At 39.6% G+C, this 21,418-nt stretch overlaps 1 protein-coding gene across 2 annotated transcripts in view; it reads right to left on the bottom strand.

The window, feature by feature from the left end:
• Positions 1-10,941: 10,941 nt before the first annotated feature.
• The window catches only part of NUP58 (nucleoporin 58), a 36,087-nt gene continuing 25,610 nt past the window's right edge, over positions 10,942-21,418 (bottom strand). For both annotated transcript variants that reach the window (XM_066544839.1, XM_066544841.1), the window contains exons 14-16: positions 20,990-21,088; positions 18,105-18,200; positions 10,942-12,882 (exon numbers count right to left, since the gene is read on the bottom strand). In XM_066544839.1, coding sequence (XP_066400936.1) covers positions 12,713-12,882; positions 18,105-18,200; positions 20,990-21,088 — 365 coding nt within the window. In that variant the 3' untranslated portion in view covers positions 10,942-12,712. The remainder of the gene's footprint in view (positions 12,883-18,104; positions 18,201-20,989; positions 21,089-21,418) is intronic.

The raw sequence follows: 21,418 nt of genomic DNA, 5'->3' as shown, positions 1-21,418 counted from the left end.
GATGCACCTTCAGCTGCTGAAGTGTCAATAAAGTCTGTGGTTTCTCGTTCACTGTGAGACAGCTGTCGTGACACCAACCACAACTCTGGCTTACAATGCATTGCATCAAGTAAAAAAGTACTTCTTTTAAGAAAAAGGCACAAACACGGAAGCTCTGATAAGTGGCAGTGGTTCTAAATTCCGCTGTAAAGGCAGATCACTGGGAGGAAGGTGACTGCAAAGCGTTGTGTATTTCTCTCACTCTTTCAAGCTTTTCTTCAATTTAGTTATTGCCCTTCTCCCTCCATCTTGATCCCCTCTTTTGTTCTCATTTCAGCCAGTGTTTGACAGCTACGGGCTTTCACTGAACTGCTGCTGTGGAGCACCAGATTCTGGTCAAACTCGGGACCAGGTAAATGCATTCTGCCCCCTCAGCTTTGCTGCTGCCCCCAGGGAGTTCTTTTCCAGCCGTGGCCCTTCTGCAGCTCAGCCCATGGCCGGAGCTGTGCTGCTGCAAGGGCAGGGTGCAGAGGTGGTCCCACACACCTCATGTCGTACTTACCTCAGAGAGGATTAGTAACCCGGAGCAGCTAACCTTTGGAAAAGTTTGCACTTACCAAGATGGAAATGGGGCAGCAGCACCACAGGTTTTACATCACCCAATCAGCCCAGCTGGGCGAATGAGAAGAAACTTGCAGTGATTCAACTGATGAGGTCTGAGATGCTCCATCTCAAATCCTGAGTAGCAGCTCCCCAGAGCTGTCAGCTCCAGCACGAGGAGCCCACCACAGACAGTCCTGGACAGTGACAGATTTCGTACACTCAGCCCATGTCCCCCACAGCACCCATTGCTCAAGACACCCCATCAGCGATGGGCCACAGGGAGGGAAGGGGATTGCCTGGGAAAGGAATTAGAACCATGAGCTCCTGCCAGTGACCTGTCTTTGGATGTCTGGCAGCCACAAGCGACAGCACAGCAGCTGTTAAATGCCTACATTCACAGAGGTCTTCCTACGAGATCATTTTCCTTAAATCTGGGTTAGACACACATTTTCATAATAAGAAAAGCAGCTTCTTGACTCTTTTATACGTGGCAAGCAAAATACTTTCCCAGTCCCATCCTTTGAGTTGATGGTTCACTGATACTCAGTAAGGTGGCTGTCTTTCAATAGCAAAACCAGACTATGAGAAGAGAGGTGAAAAGCAGACTATCTAATCTAATCTGCACTCCAAGTTAGGAGTCCTGATCATAACAAAATACCAGCTCCAGATTCCCTGCAGAGATTATCTGTAGCAGGTACTTTATATATTCAAGCTCAGGATTTGTCTCAACTTGCCTGGATAACAGCAGAGATAATAGTGTACCTCATTATGCTTTTGTGAAACTTAAAACATTTGGCACTTTGCAAAATGCTTTAGATCCTGTTTAGCAATAGACTAATTAGTGGAGTTTGGGGTGGTTTTTTCACTGTCTTTACAAGCTGATCAGGTAATATCCCTGTGATTTAAATTTAAAAGCACACAAAAATCCAGAACCAAAATATGTGGAAACACATAAATATAGCAAGTCTTTCCTACTCTGTGACTTTTTCACTTGCTTTCTCATGTCAAGCAATCTCATTATATTAGTTCAATCTATTTCAATGTAAAATAAACCTATCACAGATTTTGTAGGACACCAAACACATCATATCCCATCAAATTAAGCATAGTGCAGCTTTTAGATATAATTAAAATAACATATAGATGGTGGAGTGGGAAAAGATTTTAAAATCCTACTGTATTCAGTAATGATCACATAATCTACGCATCTCTATTATCTGCTTAACCTTTCTTTTTCTTTTTTTTTCCCTACCAGTCTCTGAATTTGTAATACTACACCAGGTTTAGTTTTCTGAGGCCTTAGGATCAGTAGAAATGTTCTTTGTCATTTTCCAGCCAAATGCATGATATCAGGAAAGCAAATAAATGTTTAATTTTGGGAATTTGAAGAACTCACCTGCTGTTCTGCTAGTCCTGAAAAATTGTCTCTCTTAGAGCAGTGAAAATAAGACTTAAAAGCACTTCTGCTAGTTGTCTGAAAGAGGTGAAGTGCATTTTCCACGTAATTTTTAACACTCTGAGCTGCGAACTGCCTGTGCAGCAGTGTAGGGGCTGAGTCCATCTACAGCACATTTCAGCACCTGTAGGACCCAACATGCAGCTGTGGCACTGGCTGCGTGAGAGCGGTACCTGCAGCCCTGCATGCCCGGGCACAGAGCTGTGGCACAGCTGCCTGTGCCACTGTCCAGCCTGGATGCTGATCCTTGAAGGCAGAGCTGCTGTGGGATAATGGCCACCATCTGTTTAAGTGGCTCTCTAATACCGGTATCTGCTTACCTTGTAAATTCACCCAGTCACTGCATTGACAGGCATTCTCCTTATTGTAACGTGGGCATTTTTGCTCGCTCTCTCCAGCTGTCTCTCTCCATATTACAGTCTCCCTCCAGATGGAAATTTTTCAAAAGTATTTCTGTGCTTTTAGAGCACAGTGCTTTGCTTTCCTAGGGCTGGCACGCCTCATGTGCTGAAGTTCTTCACAAATACACCAGCTCCTACTTCAAAAAAAGACAACGGAAATAAGAAAGGCATGAAAAGATAGATAATACAAAAGCACATCTCATTCTGAACAGCTCCCAGTTCAAGAGAGGGGAAAATGAGGACACCCCACCTTGAGTCTGAGCTGCTGAGCCATTCACAGCAAGGTACCACAAACATTTGTCGGGGTTGGCTGTGCCAGCACACACTGGACAGGAAGGAAAGAGGAGAAAGGACAACTAAGTGAAAACCATAACAATAAGTAAGAAACAACAGTTGCTATCCTCCCCTTTGGGTGTCTGTCCTAGAAATTCTCCAAGATAACACAGGAACACAGACCTCTCACCCTTATTCTGTATCTGTCTGTTTTGGTTGGAATCTCTCCTAGGGCTAGGAAAAGGAAAACCCTGTGACACGACTCTCCAAGCTGCCATGCGCTTCTGTGGGTGTGTAAGTGGCTCTCGCTGTTACGGATGTTTTGTTTTCCCTTTGGTATTTTCAACCCATGCTGTTGTAGCTTGTCACATTCCCTTGATATGGGAGAGAACACAAAACTGGTAGCAACTCCTATTCTCTTTCTTTTTGACCCATTGGTGATAAAGTTTAGATGGCAGATGGATACTGTCCTCTTTTCCCCTTTGGAATTTCCAGTTTCATTCTTGATGGTCTTGTCACTTGGGCACAAGTGAGATTATCTGCTTTCCATTGCCCAGCCCTGGATGCCAAACAGGCATATATGTACTTTCCCATTCCATTTAGCTCACATACCTACTGTTACATCATTATTGTCAAACAATTTTGCAACCTTATCAGGAATCTTGAAAATCTGGATTCTGGAATTACTTTGGCTCTACTGTTGTGTCCACAACATTAGAATTGTAAATTAAACATAGCCTGAAGTCTTCAGCTAGAACTCATCATCATGGTACTATTGTTTAGATGACTTGGCATGTAAAAGTCAGGCCATGCTTACCACAAGAGATGGATTTTACTGCTTTTTGTACAATTCAACAAAAGAGATTTCTCTTTCTGGTAACACAAAATAAAGGAATTCATTCTGATCATGCAGAGGGTTAGTTTAAAAACGGTTTGTTTTATTGCTTGTAGGTTTTTAAACATAGAAATAAATCACCTTGGAGTTGAAATCCCTGCATCTTGTCCATTTATCCCAGCAAAGTCACTTCTCAGGCAAAACTGTGTTTCCCGCTGCTAAAGCAATGCCTTGCTGCCCCCGTGTGAAGTTAGTGAGAAGAGTAGCGTGACTGAAACTCCACTGTGGAGTTAGTATGGAGAACTGTTGAATTTGAGATTGCAATCCATACTGACAGGTTATACCAACACCATTTCCCAGGTGAGGATAGTTACTAGAATATATGAGCTTACTTTAGTAGCCTTTCCTTTTCTTCCCAACCTGGTTTTTCGGTACCTTTTACACTAGTGTACCTGTAGCAAGTATAACTTAAACACCATCAGTACACTTAAGGGTGGAAACAGCCACTCCAATTGTGGTATTTGTTGCATAAGCTGGACTGGTTTTTATTTCTGCTCAGGGAACATGTTTAATATCTGCATTTTAAAATACACGTGTACTCATAGCAAAAGGCTTTCTTTTATTGGCTCTCATTTCCTGGAGAATAATTAGATCAAGATGACCCAAGGGAATAAAAAAACACCCAGCCACAGGATGAGGCAAAGGACTGTAAAAATAGCTTTGAATGAAGGGATATGAAGTTAGCACTCTCCTCAGGGGCTGGGCTGTGACTCTGCAGTGGCTGCACCGGCACCGAGCACATCGGGAGGCACAGCTCAGCTCCTGCTGCGAGTGCTCGCTCTCAGCACACGCCGCAGTGACAGCAGCAATCAGGGCTGGCACCACCTTATCACAGCCGGCACAGACACCTCCCCTATCGCCCGTCTGGCTCCAAAATGCACCGCTCTCCTGATAAGGGGCTGGGGGATGCAGCTGAAGGGAGGTGAGCGGGTGACAGTACCTCTGAGCGCTGGGGGACATTTCCCTACAAATTCCCGAGTGCAGGAGGAGGCTGTCACTCAGAAAACGCCCCCCGGTTTCAACACAGCCCAGTCGGAGCAGAGCTTTAGGGAGCTTGTTAGCGCTGTCCAACTACTCAGACAGCCTTGATTAATACAAATGTCAGGCTCTTCTCCCTCGAGTCTTAATGCATTGATTTTTGGAGCTTCCCTTGCTGCAGACACAACAGATTGCTGTACAATATATAAAAGCCTGGATACAAAGCCGATGTGCACAGCTTCAAATTGAAAGGGATGCTGTTTCCTAATTGATTTATTACTTCTGCTCCAACCAACCACTCCAGCCACTAGCAAGAAAAGGAAAGAATTTAGTCTTTTTTTTCTGCTCCTCAGACAAAAACCAGAGGAAGACTTACTTGTGGACTAAATCCATCATCCCACTGTCTGCCCTCACAGTGAGGCCAGCCAATTTGAAAAGGCATAGTTATTAAAAAGTTATTTAAAACTAAAACAAAGAAAACCCCAGGAAAGTACAGGAATTTTCTACATTCACACTTTAGGTTATGCCATGCAGAGCACAAATCATGAGCATTTATCAAATGCAGGAAGAGGAAACTAAGGATATTTAAAACCAGAAATTTACTGTTCTTTACCTCCTAATGCCTTAGTGCAAGACAAAGATTTGGGCATCATATGGCAGGAATAGCATCACGACACAGCTGTTGCCTTTTATTGCACTTTTTGCCTGTGCAGTGAAATCAGTGAGGTTCCAGCAAAAAAAAAAAAAAAAAAAAAAAAAAGCACTTCTTCTCAACAGGTCTTAGTGCACCTAAATTTGCAGTTTGGGGGTTTATATAGGGATTATTACTGCAGACAGGCAAGAAGCAGCAACTTGTTGTGGAAAATTAACAATATTTATGATAATATTTTCTAGATCAGGACATTTTTTACACTGCTTAGAAAAGAAGTAAAGAAGACTGTATTTGCTTGAATCATTACTATTTTACTCTACAATTATCTAGCCTGGCAAAGAGGCTTTGGAATTTTGCCCTTCCCTCCACTTCCCAGGGCACTTAAAATGATACATCCAGCACTCTGCAGCACTGTTAGGATTTTTAGACTACTATTTCTGTCACTGGTGGACTGATATTACCATCCATCTATCTGAGACCAGAATCTTACCCCCATATGCCTTCTGCCCCTGTATTTTCCAGCAGCTCCACAGCCTGGCAAGCCCTGATGCCACCCCAATGTGGGTATCACCATGACAGAGCAACAAGCACCAGCTGCTGCAGCATTAGAAATAAGTCATGGGGAGAGATGATGATGAAGGTGACAATTCTCAAGTGTAAAATGACAAATTATTCAGAGGAGCATTTCAAGCTAAATATTTTTACTAATAAAGTATAAATTGAACCTAATATGCCTTTGTATTAGACCTGCATCTCCGCCATAGAAATTAAATTTCGACAAGCTGCCAGTCTTCCTGCAGTCCCAGCCTCTTTTTCACATCCCCAATACATGTGGGAGGTTGCTATTGGCACTGACAGCATCTCATCTCACCCAAAGCCAGCATAAGCAATGTTGAAAGCCTTCCCTCTTTGGTCTCAGAGCAGTGCTCAGCATCAACTTCTCTTTGCCACCACGGGATCAGGTAAGAACTTTGCTCTGTGGTGCATACCACATAAGCTTAGCTAGCAGCCAAAGATCTTCCCATCCCTGGGAATAAGAATTGCTTCTGGTTTGGCTGCTGGAGGTATGCGAACATCTGCCTTCTCCTTAGTCAGCCACTAAACAAAATAAGATAAAAGACAATTCCTATTTGAGACTGATATAATATGCATTACTAAGACTGGTTTCCATGGCATTAAGGCTGCCACCTTCCTTATCACTTCTGTCCATTCACTTTGACCCAGTGCTAGATTAGAACCCCCACAGTTGTTAAAGGAGGCAACACTCTGGAGAGCTGTGCCACACACAGCTGCACCAAACAAAGGCAGCACAGTGGTAACATACAGGTATGCTCACCATCACTGCTCCACACATTGTCACAAAACGAGTGTTCTCCGGCAGAGATGGAGAGATGTCCCCACACTGCTAAGGACTAACTGCTCACTGCCATTGCTTCCATTTAGCATTTGGGCCCACACACTGCAAACTTTGTTTTGAAAGATGGACTTTTTTTCCCAGTAAGGACACCTTTATCACATCTATCTTACCCCCAGACAGAGCCATAGTGAAAGTGTTTACGCTCAAAGGTTAGATTCCTTTATGTGTATGTTAGTAAAGAAATAAGGGTAGCCCAAACAGCCAAGGAATGCTAACACCATTAACAGGATGAGAAGGTTTGGGTGTTTTTTCACTTTAGGGGTAGCTTCTGCTTAGGTGTTTAACCATGGAGTTAATAGATAACCCAACTCTGCACAGCTTCTGCATACTTTTTTCCCCAAGGTTTCACTCAATTTGAAGTCTACTCAAGCTGCCTGTCACCTTTTTTTTCTCCCCATGAGAATTTATCCCCTTCTCCCCTTAATAAGAGGACATGGTATTTTTCAAATTTCATATAATAATAAGTTTGATTTTAAATCCTTGACTTTGAATATTCATCAAGTGTGTGTTTCTTTCCCTTTTTATTAGAGCACCATGACTGATCAAAACCTCATCCTCCTAGCTTTCTTTTGTGGCCAGGATCATCATCACCCCAAAAGCATATCCTGTTACCACAAAGTGCCATATTAAATGCACAGACAGGAGCTATATACCAGCTTCTAATCAGAACTTTATTTTGGAAGCAATTACATTACTTTCTAATAAAGTGCTGTCCTGCTGGTACCCAAGCATACGCCGTACAGTGATCCCTGTATCAAAGAGAAAAGAAAAAAAGAGAAATCCATCAGTCTAGGAAACATTAATTGAACATACATATATTTTGCTTCTTCAGCTATTGACCTATTTAGGACAGGAGTATTTCAAGTTTTCCATACAACTGTTCAACAGACATGACCCAATATCCTGGTGGGGGCTGATCTGTACTCAAAAGTAAAATCAAACCAGAAGCTCTTCTAATTCTTAATTCTTAAGAATTATTAAGAATTGCCTTACTTCTAAAGGGTGAGAAAACAGCAAACAAAGCTAATGAAACATGCAGCCTACTCACCTCCTCACTGTGGCATTTAACAGCAGCCATGGGTTATAAAGATTAAATTCCTGAGGCGGAGTGAAAAAAGCATTAAGTTATAAACCTCCTAGCAACAGGAGTCAAATGGGTCAGAAGGATTGTTCAAATATTAAAGTTCAACAAAATTCTACCACCTTAAAAAAAAGTGTGTCAGAAAATGTTTACAACGAGGAAACAAAGGGTGACATATCTTGTCTTAGAATTGTTTAGATTGAAAAGATCCAGTCTGACCATTAACCTACTATAGCCACATTCACCACTAACCCCTGTCCCTAAGTAGCAAGCCCACATTGTTTCTGAACACTTCCAGGGATAGTGACTCCACCACTTTTCTAGGCAGCCTGTTCCAGTGCTTAACCACAAGCCTTTCAGTTAAGAATTTTTCCCCAATATCCAAACTAAACCTGCCCTAGGACAACATTTCTTCTTGTCCTGTCACTTGCTGCCTGGCAGAATAGGGTGACCCCACCTGGCTGCACCCTCCTGTCAGGCAGCTGCAGAGAGTGATGAGGTCCCCCTGAGCCTCCTTTTCTCCAGGCTGAACACCCCCAGCTCCCTCAGCTGCTCCTCACAGCACTTGTGCTCCAGAGCCTTCCCCAGCTCCGTTGCCCTTCCCTGGACACGCTCCAGCCCCTCAATGTCTCTCTTGCACCGAGGGGCCCAGAACTGAGCACAGCATTGGAGCTGTGGCCTCAGCAGTGCTGGCTACAGGGGGACGGTCACTGCCCTGCTCCTGCTGGCCACACTACTACTGATACAAATGCACCTGTCCAAGCCATGAGTAGCCAGTTTCTCCAGGAGGACACTGTGGGAGAATGTGTCAAAGGCTTTACAATAGTCCAAGCGGAAAACACAACCTTTCCCTCATCCACTGAGCTTGTCACCTTGTCACAGAAGGAGAATCAGATTGGTCAAGCAGGACCTGCCCTTCACAGCCCCACCTGCTGGCTGGACTTGATCCCTTGGTTGTCCTGCACATGCCACATGATAGCACTTCAGATGATTTGCTCCGTGACCTTCCCCAACACTGAGATCATGCTGACAGGCCTGTAGTTCCTTGGATCTTCCTTCTGACCCTTCTTGCAGACAGGTGTCCCATTTGGTGACCTCCAGTCAACCAGGACCTCCCTGGTTAGCCAGGACTGCTGGTAAATGATTGAAAGTAGCTCAGCCAGTTCTTCCACCAGCTCTTTCAGTCAGTATCCTTGGGTGGACCCCAACCAACACCACAGACTTGCAGCTCTTTCAGTGGCACAGCAGGTCACAGACCATTTCAATGCACGTGCTGCATGACAGCTACTCCCACAAGGGTCCTGTGGTGGCAGTACATAACTGGCAGCCTCTTGCCACCTGATGAACATTCAACACTGAGCCCAGAAGAAATGATCCTGAATTGGATTAAAAAGAGTTGTTCATTCACAGCACAAAGTTTGTGCCCTACATCCCCTCACCTCTCCCCACACTTCATCCCCGTCACACCTCCATCCTCCTTTGAAGGAACCTACCAGCCTGGCTGAGGGGAGATGGAATGTCACAGCTGTGCTGGAGCTCCATGGACACTGTCACAGTGGGTAACCGCTGTCTTCCAGAGCCGCTGTAGGCATCAACTCCATGTCACTCCTCCCCAAACCCAGGTGCCCATTTCCATGAGAATCCATACCAGTCAATGCCCATGATACTTTAACCATCCATCAGTGTCTGGAGACAGCAGCCACAGTGCTGGAAGCTACTGAATGAGAGGGAAGAGAGAAACAGCCTGACAGCACAATCCCAAAACTACATAATTAATTGCTGGAAAAGTTTGCACATAGATAGTTCTTTGTTCTTAGAAACTTGAAAAAGTTTTAGGGAAACAAGCTTTTTGTAGAGCATAAGACACACTCTATGGTACTGATAGATACTCTTAATTTCCCATTAAGAATCTACAAGGTGCTTCTGCTGACATATTCCAGGTATAACCAGTAACATAACTGAGCTCACATGAATGACTGGATTACTTCTACTGTCCTCATAAGTAGTGGAGTGGAAATACCACTGACATCAAACAGGGGGGAAAAGGCCACTAAAGCTGTACTCCTGAGCCTTATTTCAAATTTTTAATAAAATGATGCTATAAATGAAATCATGATCCAAAATGCAGTTATGTTAGGAACATGTAGATGGAGGGAATGTAGCTGAATTTGGATTTTTTGTGGTGAGGAAGATGCATAAACTCTGACCAACTCCACTTTATTTCAATCTCCAACCTGACAATCCACAAGAAATAAGCAGCTAAATGTAGGATCTACCTAAATGATTTGACAGAAACAGAGACACAGACAAGCACAAAGAAAGAGGTTCCTGAACCAAGTAATCTAAGGCACAGCTCTTTCCCTTCTGCTGTCTTCATCCCAGGGAAAACACTGAAGGAAAAGCAAAGTTACTTCTAGTAAAAGAAAGAGGTCACATAAGTAAGTTCATACCACAGCTGTACAACAAGGTACAAACTAAGAGAAAACCGTATCTTGCACATGGACTTGAACCTTCTTCCAGACCAGACTTTTCTTTCTTTACAGAACAGATAATCTAGATTTGATTTAATTTCATGGTGTTTAAATATAGGTCAGCCTCTTAACCTGCTTTGAAGAAAACCAAGCCAAACCTTGAATGCATATGTATATTACACTCTAATCATATTAATACGTCTTTAAATTGGGGTGAAAGATAATTTGAAACAATGTCTACAGTACTGATATCCAAAAATCATGGCTAAATTCAACCACCCAAGTAACAGTCTAGGAATATAATTATTTCAAATCCCATTTTGACTTTAGTTTGTACTACTATATGTGATTATTCTACTATATAATCACTTTTCACTTAGGCTAAATTAAGGACATAATTGCTGTTTAATCGGAAAAGAAGCAGAGCACAGGTACCCAGGAGGCTCAGACTCCTTCCCAATTTACAAAGCCATTCCTAGCGCTGTGTTATATTACACCATAATCCAGGCTTACATTGTGCAGTGAAGAAATTCTACACAGCCCACAATACAATACCTCCATTTACCCCCTCTCCCTCTGCACTTTCAATCCAGGATCAAGGCTCTAACTTCAGCAAGAACAATTCTGCACTATATGAATTCTAGGAAGAACAGTTCTACATATTAGCCAATCAAGTTTTTGTTTCTCCTATAATGCAGGAGAATGACAGGAAATGATCTCTCAGATAAGCAAGTATGTATTACAAGGATCACAGCATTATTGTTTTATTGTTTGCACAATGGTAAGTTGCACATATGGACAAACAGTACACATTTAGAATTAGTTTCACAAATTAATACATTATAAGAGTCCAGTGGTTTAACATATTAACTATTAAAAAAAGCAGTAACAAAGAAATACAAACATTACAGTTTTGACTGCAGCCCAGTAAAAGTTTAAAAACAGGTTGAAATCAAAACAAACCATAAGCTTTATTTTTCTGTGACATTAAAAAAACACATATCCCTTCCTAAGAGACTGCTCGCAAAGATGCAATAACATACAAGTACAAAAGTGAAGAATTCTGTGCTCAGTTTCCCTTAATTTTATCAGATTAAGTGACAAACCAAACATTTGTCAAAGAGCAATCGCTGCTGAATGCAGACACTTCCAAAGCATACAAAATGGTAGTAATACTTTAACAATATAAAGCCAATGACAAAACCTTTACATAAAATCAACTTGGCTCCAAAGTTTCATGCTCACACATCAACCTAGTATTATTATTTGCAAAGAATCAATTGTTCTATTATTTCCTTCTTAAGATATTTTCCTTGATATTCCTAGTGCACACCAAACTGGAGATGCAGAACAACAAGCTATAATGTTACAGTATGTAAGATTCATAAACTACTGCTGCAATAGCTTTAACCTTCAAATTACATAATATTCCTCCTCTGTTTTTGAACAGCAAGTTACTGTACTACACCTTTCTTAAAAGCAGATGCCCAACTGCTTTTAAGGCAGTGCTGAAGAGAAGCTCATGAAGCAACTTGGGTTTGCAACACTTCATTTTGGTTTTCAATAGGACAGCGCATCTCATCTCTCTCACATTCAGGGAAAAGCTCATCCAGCCTGACAACTCCTGTTTGCACACAGACCTTGAGGCATCCTGAGCTTTCAGCTGAAACCCGGCAGTGCCCTACTCTTCAGCTCAGGAGAAAAACAAAATCCAACAGTTTGGGAACATTATCTATGAAATGTGTGTCAAAATCCCAGATTCTTCTTTAGAGTTGGCTGCTAAATGGGCCAAGAAAAAGGTTAAAAAAACCAAAGCAAAACCAAAACAGGTACTAACCACTATTAACCAAACTTTATGAATTAGTAAACATTGTATTTCAGCTGGTTTTAAACAACAAGACACAGGAGCAATGATTCCTAGGAACATCCGGATATGGGACAACAGGACAACATGGAGAAACAGAACACACAAAGAAAAAGAGATCTGTCTATGGGGGAAGGTATGCACATCTGTGTTTTATACATATATATATATACACATACATACACACAGATGTGTGCACTGTACTGTATATATTTACATCCATATACACAAAAACACCCTGAAGTAGATTTAAAGGCCATATCCAGGAACAGAAGATATGAACTCTAGTATTTGTACTAGAATATATTTTATCTGTACAAAAAAAACAAATATGCATATATTCATATGGTATAAAGCTTATTAACAAAAAATATTCTGCTACTAACATTAGGTTAAATAGATGATTTTACAAGATTCTTTAATAATAATGCAGTATAGAACATTTCTAAAACTAGGGCCCAAAATAAAAATACATAAACGGGTTTCTATTCACAAGAAAATAGCTGTTCAATATGATTTCACTAGGGAAAAGTAGCAAAATTTTTATAAATCTCCTGGGATGCAATTTAATTAATCAATCTACAAAAATAGACTTTTCAGATGAAGAAAGTTGATGTGCTTCCCCCTCCCAAAAAGGGGTGCCTATCTTTTCCCTCGCTTGTTTCCTGCTGGAGGTTTCTTCAGCTGAAGAAGTTGCCCTCCTGTCCCAAAGCCTGCAGATGCAGGATTAGACACCCCGAACGTCAGGCCAGCTGATGCTGTGATGCCAGGATTGCTGAAGTTAAACCCAGATGTAGTCGAGGTCCCAAAGCCTTATGGGGGAGGGAAAAATATTTTAAAACATCAGTTATATCAGGATTGTAAATTCATTCTCCTTGAAGTTTTCACCAGCAGCCACTTTATTACCAGCAGCTGTAACACTTTATACCAACGTAGATCAACAATGGTAAATCACATTGCTAGAGCACTTGGACTTGCCATGGCAACTTGGATAATGCAGCACTAACAGAGACTACCTCAGTGAATGCCAACAATCATAACCTAAATCACAAGTCTGTGATACCATTACCCATACAAGAGTAGCACACAAAAGTCCCACTGAAATCATACAACAGAAGAACCACAATTCCTCAAGCTCTCAGCATAAACATGCGGTGCACTCCTAAGGTGGGAGGGAAGGCAGCAGGTACAGGTGGACCATGGACCATTCATTTCACTCACAGCAGAGAAATGGCAAAGCTGGAGTTGGAGTGCTCAGTCTTCTTCTTACACACGTGGCACATACCACACCTTACATGTGAGGCAGAAAAGGCTCAAAAAAAATCCTTGCCAGACTGTTTCTATTTGAAAACACCCCTTATGACAAACCAAAAACAGCACTAGAAACAAAGCTTTGGAAAAACTGCATGACTGGCTGAGCAAATTGTGCTATTTTAACTCCTCTACCCTCTTCTATCATGGTAAACAAACTGAACATATGCAGCTGTGAAACCAGGTCAGTTGGAAAAAGCCCCCCTACAGTTTCCACCAACAGTAACACTAACTCATTTCACTTTCTGTTATAAATTTGTATCAATTATGCATCATCAACTTAGATAATAATTGCAACTATTAGAGAATGCTAGAAATATCTCAAAGATTACTTTAAACAGAACTTCACAACTTCACTTTTTGTTGTCTCAAGAGACCACAAAATAATAAGTAAGACACAAGCAACTTCAGATTTTAACAAAGAGCTTCATACAAGTTGTATGTGAAAACCTGCAAACAATTAAGATAATAAGAAAAATGGGACTGGTTCACAATCAAGAAAAGTATATTCTCAATATGCATTACTTTATATTGCTTCATTAGTTCTCTAGCAGAGAGCTGAAGCAATCCTTTGGTCACATCAGTATCTTCAACTCGATGCATAAAATATTTCTGGAGTACAGAAATAAAAGCCCAACTGGTTGTCTCATCAGAATCCTAAAGCAGCTCTCACAAGCCTGATGTCTTCTGTTCTCTCAGTTGTTACTGACACTCTGCATTAAGAAATACTTCAAAATATAACATTAAACTCTTCCTCCCGCAATGTCTGGACTTGGGTTACACACATCATCTTGTCAAGAAAATTCATTATCAACATTCCAGTAACTCACAGTCCTACAGCATGCAGTTGCCTGCATAGAACTCATTGTCAGTGTAATGGTTGTGCAGGTCTGGAGTGTGACTAATGAGAGTGACTGATAGTGGTCATTTGGGTCTTGTCTAAATTTTGTGGGCTAATTTGTCTCTCATCCTAGGATGTAAGGGGTGAAACACATCAATTATTACTCCATTTCCCTGATAACTCTGAATCCCAGCTAAGATTGATCAGGGAGTCTCATGAATGAAAAAAAGTCACCTTTCTACTTCATGTATGTGAGATAACAAGCAAGCATTGCTTCCCACAGAAAACATCATGAATGCCATTCATAATAAAGCTGCATGTGACCTGTAGTGTCAGGAGTCCGGTAGGCAAGAGTGAAGTGTTTCATCAATTACCTCCACCTTGCTGCTTCTAGATGCAGGGATTATTTTGAAGCATGCAGGGAAGGCAGGCTACAGTTTACTTGAGTAATATTACAGTAAGAGATGCATAAAATATGGGATGAAAGACTGAGAACATGCTTGTTAATTTAGATACGGCCTGGAAAGTAATAGCTGTTATGTTAGAAGTGGCATTAAGGGCAGCCATAAAAGTATACAAAAGCAGATGTGAAATTCATCTGTATGGTTTTCTCCTGCCATGGCAGCATAACAAGGCCAAGGTACCAAGTTTCATCAGAAGTAAACCAAACCTTAAAGCTGAACACTCAAATGAAAAATCTTCAAGATAAAAAACTTAAACAAGATACACATTGAATCTCATTTCTGTTGCAAGAAAAGACGATCAGTGACAGAACAGCTCAGTTTAGATGGAAGACTCACAAAGTCTTGAACCACAGGTATAATGCGATCAACAATGTCCTTGCTGAAATTAGTATTATTTATGTGTGAACAGTGATTTTCAGGAAGTAAATGACAACCTGCCCTTCAAGGACACAGTTTCACATCTCCCCAAATGGTGTTATGATCACACTTTATTCACTGGGCTTGTGCATCTTCTGTCAGCCCTTTAGCTCGGTAAGCCAAAGGTGAGTACCTCCCCATAACAGCATTTTTTGGGTAATTTTAATACTACAGGGAGAAACAGCAGTTCATCAGGTGGCAATCCATTCCTGCTTTCATCTCCATACCACAATGGGTGCTCTAGATCAAAAAGTATTTCAAGAACAGTTTTGACTGATTTATTATAGTCTCTCTATCTAAAAGCTGCTCATAGATTGTATTAAGGTCTGATTTTCAGCAGTATGAGTCCATACAGCCATGATCCCACTTATTATCTCTTACCTAGTTTACTGAGGCTGCAATTCTTCAATAAAAATAAGACTCCAACAAGAGTTTTCAACTCAGGTCTTCAAAGTATATTTACCATCTGTTTTCACAAAAACTGTGTTTGAACACTTGCCTTCCTCTTAGCATTAAATTGTTAAATAAATTCAATGGTGATTTTTTTCCTTTTCCCATTACTTGGAGAGTCTGATGTCCTTTACAATAGCCCACTAACATCAGGCTTTTGGTTGCCATTACATGAGTAAGATTAGCAATTAAATGGGACTTGTTTTGGAGTCAGCTTTCTGGAGTGTCTCTGTGTGTTTCAGAGGGACACCTGATTCACTGTTCCATCTCACAGCTGTGTCCACTAAAGAAACTGCAAGCACACTGAAGCTGCTCTGCTTTTCATCTGCTGATGAACACAACAACCATTCCTGGACCAAGCCAAATTTACTATTAGAAGATGCTCAAAGACTCTTAGAGGACTCAGAATTTTCTCCTCAAACATAAAGTGAAACTGAGAAGAGCAGTAATACCACTACAAATATTTTTGCATCTTTTAAAGCAATTAAACCAAACTTATAAAAATCAAACTCCTGACAGAACTAATTTGGGGATCTATAATTATAGTTTTAAGATAAGATCAAACTTATCAAAAATCTGTGGAGGAGAGCTGGGGCACCCTAAGCAGCCTGAACAGTGTGTGCTGGAACACACACTTACCTCATGTTCCCAGACACATTTATCTGGGAAAATACTTAACTGCTCATATCTAAACCCAAGCAGCCACAACAGTGAATTCCATAACCCATATTCACCCCACTTTCTTAGCTTTTTCAAAGAAACACATTCAGAAACAAGATGCAACCATTATACTGTAAGATAAACCATGATATGCTTTCAGCATCCTGTAAATGATACCTAAGATACCTAAGAAACAGGACACAACAAATTTAACAGAAGTAAATATAACCTAGCTAGCCTCAGGTATCATTCAAACCAATTTATACACATTTATACACCCTCAATAAAATTAAAGATCATACACAATCCAGGTGCTGTATGACATAAGGTTTTGGATATAGAAGGTAAAAGTTAGTGTGTTTCTGGGCTCCCAAATTTTTAATAGTGGTTTCTATTCCATAACCCGTCTAGATAAGGATTTCATGACCACCTGATTTTCAAAGCAAAAAATGTCAGAAATTACATTTCACTTGGTTTTATTCAGCTACTTTCTGTAGCTGAGACTCCTTTGAGATAACTGACAATCTTAATTTCATTGGGTGCAATCCCTTCATTTGCAAAAGAGACTGATGGCATTGACTCCATGACAAAGTCTGGTTTGAGGGAAATGGTATCTAAATTGCCTCTGCACACCACCAACATAGCAAAGACAGACTTGGTATTTATTTTGGCTTGATACTTATTTAGTGATGGACAACTGATACATACAAGTAGTTTTGTAATTCTATTTTTAGTATGCTAAAAACTAAACTATTAACTTTGTAATCCAGCAGCTTTAAATGCTGCAATATTATTTAATATAGACTCAGGAATAATAGGCTACAAGATAAAACCATAAGCAGTGTAAGTTTCCAATTGTTTCTCATGTTAAGAACTAAGTAAAAGAAGGCCGATGCTTGGAAACCAGATACTGTAAAGAGTTCCACCAAGAACCTACTAGGTTGTTAATATTCATAAATGTTACACAGCCCACTCAGGGAGCCATTTCCACCTTATAATGCAAAGCTTAAAGTACTTTACAGGCCTAGCAACTCATCACTAACCAAGGAGAATCCAGAATACAAATCATAGCGCTTCCTAGTAAATAACAGCAAAATGCTGTTTTCTTTTAATAGCACTTGATCAAACTTTTTTTTTGAGACACAATCCTCCTTCAATGTGCCATTGAAAAAAGACTTCAAGACAGACTACAGAAGCTATTTGCTTAGTAATAACTTAGTAACCTATTATTCCTATTTAAAAGGTAAATAGAAGTGCCAGCTAAATTTCAGACTTCTGAGTTAAGGCACAATAACATCCATATTTTATCACCCCCCAAAAAACGAAACCAAAATAGCTAAATGAGTACTGTGTAGTTCAATTGCCACAGAAATGTTTTCAAAGTAGTTAATATAATGAATTATAAATATATACAAAGATACAATACATATAAATCACTACTCAGAGTAAGCACTTATATATTTTTAAGGAAACCTCTGGGCTTCCAGAAAATAATTTTAACCTTATTAGTAAATATAGTAAGTCAAATTACTAGTATATTTGTCACTAATTTATGCATGAATTTCAATCAGTAACTCATACCATGCATTCAAGTGACAACTGCTCTTCTCTGTATGAGACTGTATCTGACCTCCTGCTTCCACTCTTAACTAGGACAGACACCATGAAATGGGAAACATTAATGCTCAATCAATACTGTCTACATAGGAGACCTTCAACAGAACCCAGAAACTTATCTGAAAATGTGTCTCTAGCAAGTAAATAGTTACGTTAATAGTGATATACACATGCAACTTTAAACAATCAATTTCTTGGAGCGAGTGCAGCAATTTTATAATCAAACTTGCTTTAAAATAAACTAGATTTTTGAATTCAAAAGAAACAAACCAACCTGCACTTAGACTTCCTGATGGTTTACTTGTAGTTCCAAACCCAAATGATGACGCTCCTGTGGCACTACTTCCAAAGGCAGAGCTACTTCCAAATCCTAGTAGAATAATAGTAAAGACATACAACAAAAAAAATTACAGACACAGCAATTAAAGACACATAGGTTTTAGGTGAGTATTCTAAACCCAAACATAATGCTAAGCATTATTTGTAAACAAATACTCCTAAGATTATTGTCTGAAGAGTATTTATCCTTGACACAGCATTGTGTTAAGAAAACAGTGCAAACTGGAAAGCATCGAGAAAAATACTACCTTCAAAATCCAAAACTGAGTAAAGAAAAAATTATAAAAACAGGTGGTGTGAACTATCAGAGTTTAAAAACTATCTATTGAATTGCCATTAAACTGGCAGGAAATGGTACCCAAATAAGCCAAAATGAAGAAATTTCAGATACAAGTTACATGACTTATTACAGAAAGTCACAATCTTCATCTATAACTCTAGAAAAAAAGAAATATGCTCAAAACAGAGTAAAAGCATTTTCTTCAGTTTACACTTGGCTTATTTTAGAGTCGTTCCCTTCCCAGGTTATTAGGGATCAGCTTTATCTAGGAAACTACAAAATAGTTTAAATACAGAATAGAAACAAATTTCACAATATTTAATGTGAAAAATTACCATTAAAGGGCAACCTTAAATGTATAGCTGTGACAAAATTTAATGCTGTTGATTTTGCAACTGACATTCATATTTCATAATACAAATTTTTTAAGGTTTTAAATTGTGTTATTAATATGAGGTCACTCTGAAGAAAAACTAAATTGATATTTGAAACTTGAAATAGAGGCCAGACAACAGGAGCTATAAGAACACTGTATACTCTGATTTTGGCTGTCTCAGGTTTTCAAAAAGAAAATAGTTTTTGTATTTATGTTTGAGGAAATCATGCTCCCATCTTAAGTTTCAAGAGAGGAAAAATCCTTTTATTTACTGCAAACTGAGCCTTTACCATTCCTTTACAGAAATATTTTTGAGATTTTAAAACCAGTAAGGACTGAACACACGATCTGGAGCAGTGTTCTCAAGTTTTCTAAGATTTTAAAATCAAATTAAGGGTAGGTAATGACAAGAATCATTTCCATGTAAGAGAGTTCATTTAAATGACACACTCTTTTGTCTTTTCTAAGTTGAAATTCATAACCAATGATCGGGCAAGGTGTCTGTAAATATTTAACAAAGCATAGGATCTATGCTAATAATTTATACACTTAAATGTAAAAGCCTCTGTTTATCACTGTCAATGTAAACTGAACATTAATCAAGGAAAGAGAGCAAATTTCCCCAATTAAAATAGAACTTGCAGAGCATACACAAGAAACTGTCCTGCTCAAAAACCCAAATCCCTAAGATTAAAATCCCAAACAAACTTAAGTAATCATTCAGCCAATTTGTTTCCAAGAACACACCTACAGGCTATTTTGCAGGTATGTGTTTATTCTTCTACATTTGCTTCTATCAGAGTCTTATGGATTTGTTAAGACATTTTGCAAATTAATGATGCAAACAAATACCTTCCTAGGCAGAGAGCTAGGAAAAAAAAGAGAATACAAGTCAGGATTTTGGACAAAACTAAAAGCAATTGGAATGTTCATTTATTTACATATGTAAGACTGGTGAGCAATCTTTAGTCTACAACCTTTTCAGCAGAAATGGAAGAATTTTTTTTTTAAGGCATTTAAAACATTGCAGGAAAAACTGGTAATTCGAAAGTAATTTCCTTTTAGCACATTATTTTCACTTTTTCCTTGTTTAGGTATACAGATTTTCTTTTATCTGAAAACACTTAAAATCTGATGAGAAGGGACACTGGTAGATAGAAAGGTATTTTAAGATGATTATTAAAGGTAAAGCTCATGTAATGTCCAGGTCACATCATCTTCCCAATACTGAGTGACGCTTAATTATTTTCAATACATTACAACACTGACTCATATGTTCAGCTCACAGGTAAAATGTAGGAATGGGGACTGAGGCTGCAAAGAAGGGAGGATGTAACAAGAAAAACCATGTTATGTTTGTGCTCAGCAGATGTAACAATTTTCTTTGCAGATCTTATAAAAGCTCCAGAAAACATTAGTACCTGTAGGAACCCCAACCTATATAGACAGGAAATTTATATGCCCATTAGATTCTGGTACTCACTTAAATTCTATCTGTAGCTCTAGTGCTAAGAACACACTACATGTAAAATAAAAAGTCTACATTAACTTGAATTTTTTTTTTTTAATATTGCCTACTTTTTCACAGTCATGTGTCCTCCTGGAATATGGTCCTCACCAGCACTGTTAAATTTCAATAAGTATTTTTCCCTCACTTTCACATGTTGCTTTTTCAGCTGGGGGAGAGATATTTCTCCACCTCAGCACTGAGGCACAGAGTGAGTGCTAAAGCAAATAGATTTCAGGATCACAGAATGGCAGTAACTTTTCTCATCTTAATACAAGCAGAAATAGGTTCCCACAGTTAAATGCTGAAAAACTTCCATGGATTATCTACAATGTGATCTAATGTCTCAGGTGCCTAACTTTCATATAGGTAATATTCAGTCAAGTTGTAGTTCTAACACACTCGATGTCCTTCCCTAGCTTTTAGAGCACAACCTCTCTGTGATTACCTAATCCTGTTTATCTTGGGGTTTCACTACAATGGCTTAGCCCGAGCAACTCCTTCTGCTAGGCAGGAAGAAGCCTGGAAAGCACAGACCTGCCAAACTGTAAGGTCTTTCCTGAAAAAGATCATCCTCTTAGTGGAGTGCAAGGTTTGCAAGAGATTCAGCTGTGCGGTATAATAATTCAATGAAAGATTAGAAAAGTTAAAGTGTACCTCCAAGGCTTGAAGAACCTAAGCCACTTGATTGCAAGCCAGTGCCAATACCTGAGCCGAATGGCGTTCCAAAACTAACTCCCAGAGATGGCTGTGGCCCTGGTACAAAAAAAATGAGAACAAACTTGCCTTACTCTTTGACAGTAAAGAGGTCCTTTATTTACTTATTCAAGTATTTGATAATGTGAACATCATTGCTTTCAACAAACCCCATTAAGAACCCAGATTTTACCTCATCAAAATTTCTCACTTAACTGTCTGCCTCTACATTCACTTACCAAAAATCTAAGAAAATACTGATTGCAGTAAGGTGAAACTAACCAAAACTAATAACATAAAAACATAATTTAGTACTTTTAAAAGTTACCCAGTCTCACCGTAAGCTTTAAAATGTTAATCAAAACCTTGAGAGAACTCATAGGTAACAAC

The sequence above is a fragment of the Molothrus aeneus genome, chromosome 2, assembly GCF_037042795.1.
Source record: "Molothrus aeneus isolate 106 chromosome 2, BPBGC_Maene_1.0, whole genome shotgun sequence".
Lineage (NCBI taxonomy): Eukaryota > Metazoa > Chordata > Aves > Passeriformes > Icteridae > Molothrus > Molothrus aeneus.
The sequence above is the reverse complement of the archived record's forward strand: the minus strand, read 5'-3'. Positions and strand labels throughout refer to the sequence as shown.